A 12,138-nucleotide genomic window follows, 5' to 3' on the forward strand; every position below is an offset into this window, starting at 1 on the left:
TTGACAGCTCCTCCAGCTCTATCACATATGCTTCAGCTGGGGAAAAAGACAACACAGACTCCTGATGAACAAACACAGTATCTGATTTTCTGGTCAGTAAGCATGGGAAAGAAACTTTGCACTTAAGTTTTTTTTCTTGTTGGTTTCTCTTTACTTGTCCACGTTAATGCAAGTCTCTTCTATCCAGCTATCTGTATTCAGCTAAGCATACAAACTTCAAATCCTGGAGGTCTCAAGGTTCACATATCACACAGACACTTATAACTTTCAATTTTTACTTACCTTGTGGTCTACATTTTCGTATTTTGCAATGTATAAAATTGAATATTCATATCATGATCTACCAAATTGACAGATTTATTACCAAAAACTACTTTGCAAAATTTTTGTTCTCTTTGTAGTGGAGTTCACTGGAGCTTAAAATTTAACAGCTGCTATTGCTAGCTCAACACAGAATAAATCTAGCAGGAGAGTAATACAGGAAGCAAGAGCCTGGCATACCCTGCCCTGTTCCAAAGGTCCACACTGCCAACTGTGGCTCACACGGGGAAGTGCCCACTTGGATGAACTTAGCCCAGGAACGAACTCATGATACTGCCCATCTGCACCAGACCTTTCCAGGACACAGAGCCACCTGCCTGCTCAACCTGACATGATCAGAAGGAAAGAATGAATATACCCCATGCATGATCCACACAAAGGGGTAACATGGGCTCAGTTCTGTTACTAAACAGTTGTCTAAATCCTGAGATCTACTGAGGGCCTCTCATTACAAAGCAAGGATCCAATATTAATAGCAAGAACCAGCCCTAAATTATTTAATGAGCAATGAATTTATAGAAGCATCAAGAAGAGAAATAAAATGGGGGTAGAGATACAGGAGCTGACAGAGAAAAGACTACAGAACAAAAAACAAATAAGGCATAATAACAGTTAAAGTAAGATTTTCCCTTACAAATTTTCAGAACATTTTGGGTTTGAGGGGAAAAAAAAACCCCAAACGTAAAATGTGCTTTTCCTCAGTAACTTAAATACTGACCTGTAGCAGCTGGGTTGCTGTAGCTCTTTGTTCAGGATTTTTCACTAAGCATTTCTTCACAAAATCTGTGAATTCATCAGACCAGAGCTCTGGCTTCCGGAAGGTTGGAGGGGGATTTGTAGGAATCATAAAAATAGCCTAGATAAAAATCAAACAATAGCAAGTCTAAACAAAACACATCACCACAGCAGCTGAAGCCAAGTTTAAAAAAAAAAAGAAATTGCTTTATCCACCTTTCTTATCAGGCTAAGAATCTGGAAGACAAATTTTAAGTATGCAAGGATTTCTACTCAGATCAAGATTCAGAAAGTAAATCCATCTGCTACTAATATAACTACTTCCCATTAGATTTTCTCTATTTAAACTGTACCCCATTGAGCACAAGACTCCTTATTTAATCTACTGCTGTTCATCAATCTGAAAAGATGACTATATTATTTCAGAAATTCTTAGCAGAAATTACAGCACTGCTTGTTTAAACACACATAAAAAGTCGCTGTGAACAGTCAAGCTCACTTTCTCCTCTCTTAAGTGAACTTAGTTTTATTTGAGAATTGCTTAGGAAATTTGGGAGGATTGCTATTTCCTTTTGCACTCATCATTCATCATATAGAGCTTAAAACTTGCTTGGCCAAGTAAGATTTAGATACACATGCTAAAAGACGTAAGGTAACACTAAAAGATGACAAAATAATCAAGTAACCAGTCTTACAGTACTGAAAACTTACATGAAATTGAAAAAGCACCGTTCTACCTATATAACAAAAATCTCTTCTGTTGAGAACCACATGCAGACAGATTTTTCAACTGGGGAAAAAATATTCATCCTATTAAAAAAAAAAGTTTGTCCTACTCTAAGATTATATATATTGTGCCATTTTTTATATTATTATTTCCAGGTTTTCCTCTAACTAAACATACACACTTGTAGCGGGGGGAAAAACAGCCATCCAACTCTGACAGACTACTGTAAAATAATGAAAATTTTTGAACTTTTGTACGTAATAAATGCAACCAATATCATCACTTAAGACTTACACTTGGTAGCAACACACTATTCAGAACTAGATCTATTGACAAGAACAAGAAGAACAGGAACTATTATTGTCTTCTAAGCCCAGGGTCAATTCAACCACATTTTCCAAACTCACAGGGAATAAAAGCTCTTCATTTGTTTTTCTGTGAGCATAGGCAGAAATACAAACCCAAAAAAAGGGGAACAAAACTGATTCTGCACACTTTTAACACACTAGGAGCACTAGAAGCTTCAGCCTGTGTCTGAAACATAGGCAAAAGGCAGAGAGAACTTAATGAGATTTTATCCATAGCTTCTGAAGAAGTCTAACTGGCCTTGAAAGTTGGTTGAACTCATTCAAACCCTCATTAGAAAATTCTTCTCATATTCTGAAGGGAAGTGGAATCCATGCAAAATTATGTAAAAACTGTTTACTAACATTTTAATGAAAAATTAATTCAGTACTGAATAGTTGCTAAAAGTTTACAAAACTTGCCATTTTGTTTAATAAAACTGCATGCTACAACAGCAGCTTTATATTTTCAGTGGGCAGCCATGCCAAACAAGTATATAGACTGAGATAGGAAACGTGACCCAGTAACTGGCTTTATCTAATTCACTTGCGATGCAAGATTAATTGTCAGTACAAGTGAAGTGCTCCTGGCAAAGAGCAGTGGCTAACAAATTCAGCTGTTTCTGTCCTTGAAATTAATGATCTCTTCTGAACTTTGAACTGATGACTTTTGATCTTATCTTCAGCTACTCTTAACAGCCAACTCTGCAGTAGCTATGGAAAACACACAGCTATAACAGAAGACTACCAACTTCTGTTTATGCGGTGTCAAAATGGGTACCTCCTCTTTGATCATAAACATTGACCTCCCTCCCCACAGGTAAGCAAAGATAAGTTAGAGTCCTACTCAGCTCCACAGTTCTATGAAAAATGTTTCCCTTGGCCAATTATTTTCATCAAATACACAGCAGTTAAGAACCACAGCAAAGACCTGACTCCTTTGTCATTCCCAAAAGACAATGAGAAGAAAGAGGAAATTAGTGAATCATTCGTTTATGCCAGGCAACAAAAGCCACAAAAGGAGATATTCAAGTGTTAGAGCTCTAAATCCACACTTACGCTTTGTACACTCATTGAAAACACCTACTTCAGAAATATGTATATCTATGTAATGCCTAAACTGTAGGCTTTTTTAAATCCTACTATGTCACATGAGCTGTATTAGCTGAAGAGAAAAATTAAGACACATTTTTGTGAGACAAGAAAAAATACAGAAAGTACTTATTGTTTAGTCCAGCTTGGTAATTGTGTCATGTACTTGCTAGCATGTATCTCTCCCTCCAGCTCTCATCACTCCACTCTATTAACCAACCTAAAATTCTGGGTTTCAATTCTATCTTTCCTCTCTACTACCTAATTTTGGCTTACACATTTCTCTGCAGAAAAGTTAAGCTCCTTTCCTCTTTCAAAACAGTCTATGATTTAGCTTTCAACTACCTTGTTTTCTTTCAAGAGGCTTGCAAAGCAATTACTGGAGAATTACAAAGCTAGTCCCAAATCTCCATGAATAAAAACAAAACACTTATCTGACAGGAACTTATTCCTCATTTTTGCTTCCACTTCTTGTCCAAAAAGGTAATTTCTATCCTAAAATAACCATATGTTATTTTAAAACAAAACTAAGCTATTTCCATCACTCTGGGTGCCAATGGAAGCAGGAAATACTTGGGTTTTTTTATGTGTCTTTCATCTTACCTTAGATTTCTCCAGTCCCTGTGTTTTCCCAAACTATTACTTGTAGTATTTCTTTTACCTCAAATCCACTTGTAATGTTCTCAGAAGTTTCCCACAGCTATTCATTTTATTGTAGCTCTCACAGTGGGGCTAAGGACAGTACTCATACAGCCAGTGTTAGGCAAATGTTGCTAACAAGAAACATCAAATATAAGCTACTATCCACCCAACTACATGGGCTGAACTGGCAGTTCCAAATGCAGGAAATATTAGGAGGAAATTGTTCAACAGATGGGGCAGGTTCTGACATACTTGTAAAAGAGCTGGGGTTGATTCTTTTCTCTCTCCCACCCTCACCATTACCTTCCATATTGCCTTACATTTCTGAGACAGACAAATCTTACACACGGCAAATATACAACCAAAGGATTAGATTGTATGACTCAGTCTTCAGTCTTAACCATACAATCATCTTTAAAAAGAGAAAGAAATCTCTGAAGATGCAAGAAGGATCAGCTTAATCTGTGTTTGTCTTCACCTGCCTATAATATAGAGTTCATTTCATACTTGTCCTGAACTGGCCCTTCCCCCTCTGAACCTTAAGCCCAATTCTACTTTGAATCATCTTTCACACATCAGTCTGAGGCAAATTCTTCTCCTTACAGTGAAACCAGAATTCAAGGCAGATTATAATATATGTATGACAAAAGAAGGGGGGAAGATAAAATCATTCAGGGCAGCTTTTGGGGCCACTTCTGAATTGGGCACCAGACAATCCAACAGTTTCTACCATACCTGTTCCCGGGCAGCACGTCTGTGCTCAATCACCAGCAGTTACAACTAAGTTGAACACCAGACTGAGAACCAGGTCTTAAATGAGAGCAGAAATGGACAAGTCAGCCCAGGATTTTCTTTTTATTATTCTTAAAGGGCCTAGTATTTTAAATTAAGTCCAGGCTGAAAACAGGGCTCTTTTTAGTATGAAGGTTCTTTTACGGACAATTTTATTGGCGTGAAAATGTAATTATGGTGATGATGATGAATTAGGAAACGCCAAAAGAAAAATGAGATGCTCATACACCACACATGGAAATTCCTAATCAGAAAATCCTTGCAGCCCATTCTTCTAGTCAGTCAGGGTAATATATCTGTATTTCACACAGCCCACAAACACATTAAGTGATCAACAGCAATTTCGTAGAGGTACCATGTCTTCTGGCTTTTAGTTCCTTGAATAACTTATCTCTACTACTTAGCTGAAATAATTTACTTGTAATAAAAAGCAGAAAATCTACCCAGTATCATAAATTCTACTGAAGAGGACAACAAAGACTTCTGCATTGTGGTGATTTTATAATTTTCATACTGTGAAGCTTCATTGCTAGAATCTAGAGAGAAAAACTTGTTTATAAACAGGGTAAGGATACATGATATCAGTTTGTGACTTCATAGTTTTTGAAAGCACAATTATACTACTTAGTTCAGCAATCTACCATAAGAAACAAACACCAAAACACATTTAAACTCAGTAACACATTTCAGAGTACAAAAAGCTATTTAAGTCTGGCGGAGTTAAATATTGATTACTGCAAAATTTTAGTAACTTTGGAAAGTTACTAAAAGACACATTTTTCTCTTCTTTGTGATACACATCATAGAACCTCCCTCCTTTGCTGAATAGCTTTCAAAAAGACTACTAAAACACCAGTGACTGAGTTACACAACTCAGCAACTGTCTAAGAATGAAACATCAGCATGGAGAAGGGTAAAATACTAGCAGATTCTACAGTGGATTTTCTTTGCTGAACATGTTTTCTTGGTGTGGCTTTTTGAGGAGGTTTTTTGTTTGGTTGGTTGGTTTTTATTAATTCAGAACTACAATATTGCAACACAGTGAAAAATAAAGTTACTGAACAACATCTCACGTGTTTAAAGTCAAGAAAGTCAGTTCATAATCTGCTTCATAGTAGATAATAGTTTTATTTGTTAGAAGCATCCCAAAAACCACAGCTTCCTCCTCCCATCTGCAAACACAGATCTTGATGAAGATCATCTAGTATTTACACACCTTTTGTGGAGAAGTATAAACAGGTCTGGTTCTATCAGACATCTATCACATACCCGATCCAAGTTGATTCTTACTAGAATTATCAATACAGGATTAAATGCAGAAAGGGATAAGTGAAGCTTTAGTTTAGGGAACTTCTGGCCAAACAATAAATGACCAAATTTTTCATCCTAATGAGGGGAAATGTGTGTGACATTTACCATGCAATCTACTGCACTTACTTTTATAGTTTTTAGTAATGGCCATTGATTAAACCATGTACACAATAATGCATAAGTTAAAATTACATTTAAATTATTTTATTATAAAATTACATATATTAACACTAGGAGCACTTGAAAAATAAAATAAAACACCATAGGGAAAAAAACCCAAACTGAATAAAACAAACCACAACTCTTACCAGTGGCATAATAGCCATTCACTGTCATAAGCTTCCCTCTGGAATAATGACCTTTGATGATCAAATCAAAGTATGATTCACTTCAGATGTAAAACAATAAAGTAATAAACACAGAGAAAATATACATAATGAGAAAACTATTCTCATGATTAACAGCAAAGATGGGTTACTGAAAGATAAGCTATTTATATTGGCCTGCATATTTATTATTGCTAGTAAGCTCACAACATACTGACAGCATTACAACAGGTCAAGAATGTAAAGATACCGATCTCAAACATTTTGCAATAGTAAGTGCAATTGCAAATCTATTGAAAAGAATCAACCCTTGCCTTGTTAGCACCATCACACAACAGAACAGTGCCTTCAGATTCACCTCTGAGTTTACTCTTCCTACTAAGGTGGGAATTGGACTAATGAACTCTATGGGTCCCTTCCAAATTGACATAATCTTCGATGCTAAAAAATTGCTTTCAATTTCGAAAGAATATTACAGATCATTTGTTACATGACAACAGCTTGAACAAGTTAGCATTCTAAGGCCACAGGTTCATTCAGTTTGGGGTCTTCCATAACTGGTTTTAAACATGCTTACTTAGAACACAGATTTTTAAGTCCCATCACATTTCCTAACTTCTACCATATCCTCCACTAGTGTATTTAAAGGACAGAATTTATTGTACTGGCTGCTATGCAATTATCAAGACAAAGAGTAAGTTCCCCCTGCTAACTCAGCTAAAAGGATCATGGTATCTGCATATATGCCGGCTCATTATCAAACTGTTTTATCAGATAAGTAACAAAAACATTTATTACCACCAATCTGCTCCCAGAACTATCACCTCAGCATGCTGACTTAGTGCCAGTTGATTAATTTACGAGTTTATCAATTTCTTTTTTTTTCATTTTTCAAAGCTTCTTGAACTCTTACAACCCATCACTTGTGTTATCCAAAGATATCTGAAAGTTACTCTGAAAGTTAACAAACTACTTCAGGGAATTGTATGCAAAGACAGAACTTTGTTGATCTGCACTGACCTCCTTATGTTTGCTTCTTCCTTCTCCCTCTCCCTTCAAGCCCAGCAGACCTATCAATATTTCTCCAGATTTTATTCTAACATATTTAAATAATATTTGGGGAACTCTCCATTACTTTTGCCTGTAGTTTTTTACTATTATCTTGTCCCAACTTTCCATCTTCTATTTTGAAATGGAACTGTTTCAGCTTCTGTCCAATTCAGTAGTGTTATTTTGATTTCCTGCGCTCAGCTCTTCAACACAAAATGTTCCCGAATTCTGCCATTCAGCTGAACACTGTCCTTCTAGTTTAGGAATGTAACCTTCAAGTTCCCATTTCATCTGCAAGGTGCAAGTCATTGATGTCAGTGACATTTCGACAGAAAGAAGACACAGTCAGTAACCTGCTCCTCAAAATTCTTCCCTCCAACTTAGATCCTTGGAAGCAGGGCAACAAATGCCTTTTCAAAGTCTGCAGAAATAAAAAACAAAGCATGGAAAAATCTGCAATCTTGTGAAGGTTTTTGAACCCTTCTTTGGCTTTACTGGGTTTTTTTGGCTTTTTTCCTTGGGGTTTTTTTGGAGTGAGGGAGTTAGATAAGCAAAATTTTTCGAGTGAAAACAAAAATAATTTCAGGGTACTTGAGATTTTGAGTTTAAACCACCCAGTCAGCTATCTGTTTTGAATTTCAATTGACACCTACAGGAATTTTCAGAGAAAAATAACTAATTCCAAATAACCCCTTATAGGTACTAAAAAGTGTAAGTATTAAACATTTTATTGAAAGATTATACTGAAAGTTCACATCCACAATAATTACAAGCCCACAGATTTTTAGTGTTCTTGGACATAAAAAAAAAAATTTAAACTCTGATGACTTTAAGAAGTCCAAGCACTAGTGGAAAACAAGACAGTGAAAGTCAGCAAGTCTTACAAAAAAACAGAAGTTTCAATTAGCTGAAAGGAATTGCAGCATTCAGACACCATCTAGGACAGTATTTCTAATAATTTCATTTACCAAAAGGAAAATCTAAATGAGCTGAAATTTATTTAATAATTCTTATTCTGAAAAGTACCCTCAATTTCAGCACTGGGTGATCAAGATTCATTTTATTAGAGAGAGAAAGAAGGGTGCACTGCATGTATGTATCTATGGGGTTTTTAAGGTTTTATTTGAGGGGAGAAAGTGTTAGCAAATAAGGGGGTTGACACAGGGTAAAAAAAAACCCCTTTAGTTTAGAAAGAAGTATCTGTTGTAGTGCTTTAAACTCCTAAGTGATTTTTTACAAAACACAGACTTGGAAAAACAAGTATTTTTAAACACTGTCGTAGAGGAGAAAATTTCCTTTTGACAGTGATGAGCAACACCTGCTCTTTGTGAGGAAATCAAAATCTCCGTAACAGAGAGATGGGGCCACTTTAGGCCAGTGCCCAATTCAATTCAAACCCTCAGAATTCAACACCTAAAGAGTCTCTCAGAATAAATTATACATTATGACAGATTCTTGCTCAAGAACTAGGCAATCTTCAAAAAAGAAGATGCCTTTGTGAATGTCGGTACCTCTCAGCCAGAAGCAAGCCCTTGCTCAAGAACTAGGCAACTCACTGCCTAAAGGATATCTTCCAGCCACACAGGTGGCCAGGAATCAAAAAAGAAGATGCCTTTGTGAATGTCGGTACCTCTCAGCCAGAAGCAAGCTGTGATCACATAATCACTGCTATCACTCCCATCACAGGATACATGAGATCAAGAACATGAGCTTGAAGCTGAACAACTTTTTTCAGCACTGAACTACTTTCTTATCAGTTACAGAACAAGGAAATGGTTCAGAAAGTGCACACAGTATGACAGAATCCAGGGAACACTCTTGTGATTAATTTAGTCTTCTTTCACCATAGCTTGTTTTACTCCTGATTCAGTACTATCTTGAAAATTCACATGCATTATGCCTAGAAGGTTCCAGGTTTTTACCAGAATATGAAACTTACTTTCCCTCCAAGAAAACTCCAATAATAGAGCTTACCGTAATAAAAAAAATATTTTCTCTTCTTCCCACAGTATTTTCGGCAGTTTCTGAGAAAATGAGGCAATGATTACATCCAGAGACATACTAACATTTAATGAGACAGGAAGTGGAAAAACTGCATTTGCAATTATATTTACTAGTAGAAGAATCAAGGAGTGAGTAACTTATATTTGTGAGAAAAAGCTGCAGTAAACTCACTGGATTTAAATGTGAAATCTCTGACATAACCACAAACAGTAGTAATGAAAGAAGGCATTCAAGAAATATGTGGCAGTTCTCCTTTATTGGGGCTATGTTAGACCTCCATCAGCAGTTTTGTGCTCAGTTTCAGGCATCAAACTTTCAGAGACGTGAACTGACCTAAGATGGTTTGAAACAGAGTAACTACAATGCTTAGATATTTAAAAAACATACTCTGCAAGAAAAGATTGAATGAATTAGGATTGCTCAGTGTAAAGAGGAGGATACAGTGAGAGATATGGTAACAGTCCCCCCAACATGTTAAATGCCACTTCAAAGAGGGACAAAGTCTATAAAGAACCGAAGAGGAGCTAATGAGTTTAAATTTTAACAAGGAATATTCAGGTTACATGGTAGGAAAGTTGCCAATAAACTACCCAAGAAGTTCCAGAACTTGTTGTTTTATTCTACAAAAAAATATAAACAAACACAGTTTCAGAACTTCACTATCAAAATCTGGGCATGTGTTTTGAAGATAATTTCCAACACCACCACCTTCCCATTTGACCTGTGCTCATATAAAATTAAGTTTAAAAACAAAGTATAAAAAAAAAAAAGGAGGAGGGGGATTGTCATGTTTGGGCAGCCTAGGTACAGAAACAGAATGACCATGTTTAACAAAAGAAACATGAAACACAAAGGAACAATGCCTTTCAACAGTGTTTGCTGCTTCCTACTTTACCTTTTACAATAACAGACGAACAGGTGACAGCAAAAGCTGACCACCAGCACAAAGCAAAACAATTTATTCACCTGCAGTGTGCAAACTAAGAGCTACAATTAAACTGACAGATTACAAAATTCCAGACATTAAATGCCAACATCCTACTGACATAATGAAAACAACTAATTAATTACAGATTGTGTAGTCTGTGAAAGAGTAATTGAGTTCTTACACCTTACAGTCTACTTTCATGAGAAGAACGAAAACCTCCCCTGTTTCTGCTACACTGACTCTCAAGGTACTGAGAGAATACAAGACTCATGGAGTTGCTTTCCCAGCTACCAGGTACATACAAAAAACAGTGCTACTGTCCTTGCATTGCTAGTGCTTCCAGTATTCTGCCTACTAGTTTCAACGAAATGTCATTTATATTGTAGAACCTTAAATTCCATTGCTAGATTAGTGTAATAGCCACATTCTTTCCTGTAAGGAAATGTAGTTGCTACAGTAAAACTATTTTTTCTATTCCATAGGCCATGATGCATTGTGGGAGGCATTACAAAGTAAAATCTGACGTGTGAATGTCCAAATGAAAAGAGAAGTACAACCAAGGCATAGTATTACTTTCATAATTACACTAATTTTACATTCTACAAAACTAACACTCCTTTTAAACCAAACTGAACTGTACAAGGTCATAGTCAGAGTTAAAATTAAAATACACTGCCAGAGCTGATACTTCAGTTCTTCAAGGCACTGCATTAGCTTGGTATGTGTAAGCACTGCTCTCTGGAACAGGGTGTGAAAAATGATAAACTACACCATGGAATTCAAAAGCCTATTCAAAAGCCAAGGAATTCCTACCAAATGACAGAGATAAAGCAATATACCAAATTCTGTACATGCTAGGTAAATCAATTTTTAAAAAAAATCTCTGAAGTGGCATTGTGTCTGAGGAGACTGGAATTGGTAACAATTGCTCATGATTTAATAAGTGACATGACATACATTCTCAGGAAGATTATCCCAAAACCAGAAAATGTTCTAAAGAGAAAATGTACACACGAGATTCAGATGCCATATATTTTTTTTAAGAGACAGTAAAAAGTAAAATGAACTGTGAGCCAAAGTTAACTCTGTATCTTCAGTTTTATTTATCAAACTGAAAAATCTCTCCAACTTTCTCTTTTCCTGTATGAGACCAAAACTATGAGATGTTCTGTTTGTATTACAATTATACTAATTCAATGCAGGTCACTTGCATTTTACTGAATCCAGATGACATTTAGTAAGCTAAACACAGGCCAATTGGCTTTTTTTTTTTTTCCTAAAGGCGGGGGCTGATTGCCGCTGGGTAGGTCATACAGTGGCTACAGAACACAATTGCTTGAATTACATTTTGACTCACATCAAACACAAAACTGAAGCTAAAAACTACCTTTTTTTTTTTCTGCCTGCCTTCTAGATTTCCCATATTGAAATGTACTAATTTAAAAGTCACCTCTTTCCACCCTCAGGTGATATATACGAACAAATTCAAATTTTTTGTTGTTTCCGCTTTCTCTACATAGTTTAAAAATATACATTTTTAATAGTCTAAGTAGTACAAACAATTTAGTTTCCACTTTATTTTTAATATCCCCAGTGGCTAACTAACCTTTTCAAGCCTGCTCATTTGAACATACCACAGTAAAAAAGAAAAACATAGCACCCTAGATTTAGTGAGTACTAAAAATAAGCCTCATCTATTTTTGCAACATCTGTATTCTCAAATCAACCTGAACTGCCATGTAATTAGCCATACAATAACCTTTACTGATAATAAAGAGAAACTAGTTCCAGAGGAGTAGGAAAACCCTCAAGTTTATCTCCAAGAAAGAAATAAACAATGTCTTTCTTAATGCCTTAGTCGTGATC

At 36.0% G+C, this 12,138-nt stretch overlaps 1 protein-coding gene across 1 annotated transcript in view; it reads right to left on the reverse strand.

Moving 5' to 3' along the window:
* The window catches only part of STK3 (serine/threonine kinase 3), a 128,907-nt gene that overhangs the window by 70,559 nt on the left and 46,210 nt on the right, over positions 1-12,138 (reverse strand). The window contains exon 7 of the mRNA XM_041470835.1: positions 1,040-1,177. Coding sequence (XP_041326769.1) covers positions 1,040-1,177 — 138 coding nt within the window. The remainder of the gene's footprint in view (positions 1-1,039; positions 1,178-12,138) is intronic.

Source organism: Pyrgilauda ruficollis, unplaced genomic scaffold (assembly GCF_017590135.1).
Source record: "Pyrgilauda ruficollis isolate IOZ18807 unplaced genomic scaffold, ASM1759013v1 scaffold25, whole genome shotgun sequence".
Taxonomy (NCBI): Eukaryota; Metazoa; Chordata; class Aves; order Passeriformes; family Passeridae; genus Pyrgilauda; species Pyrgilauda ruficollis.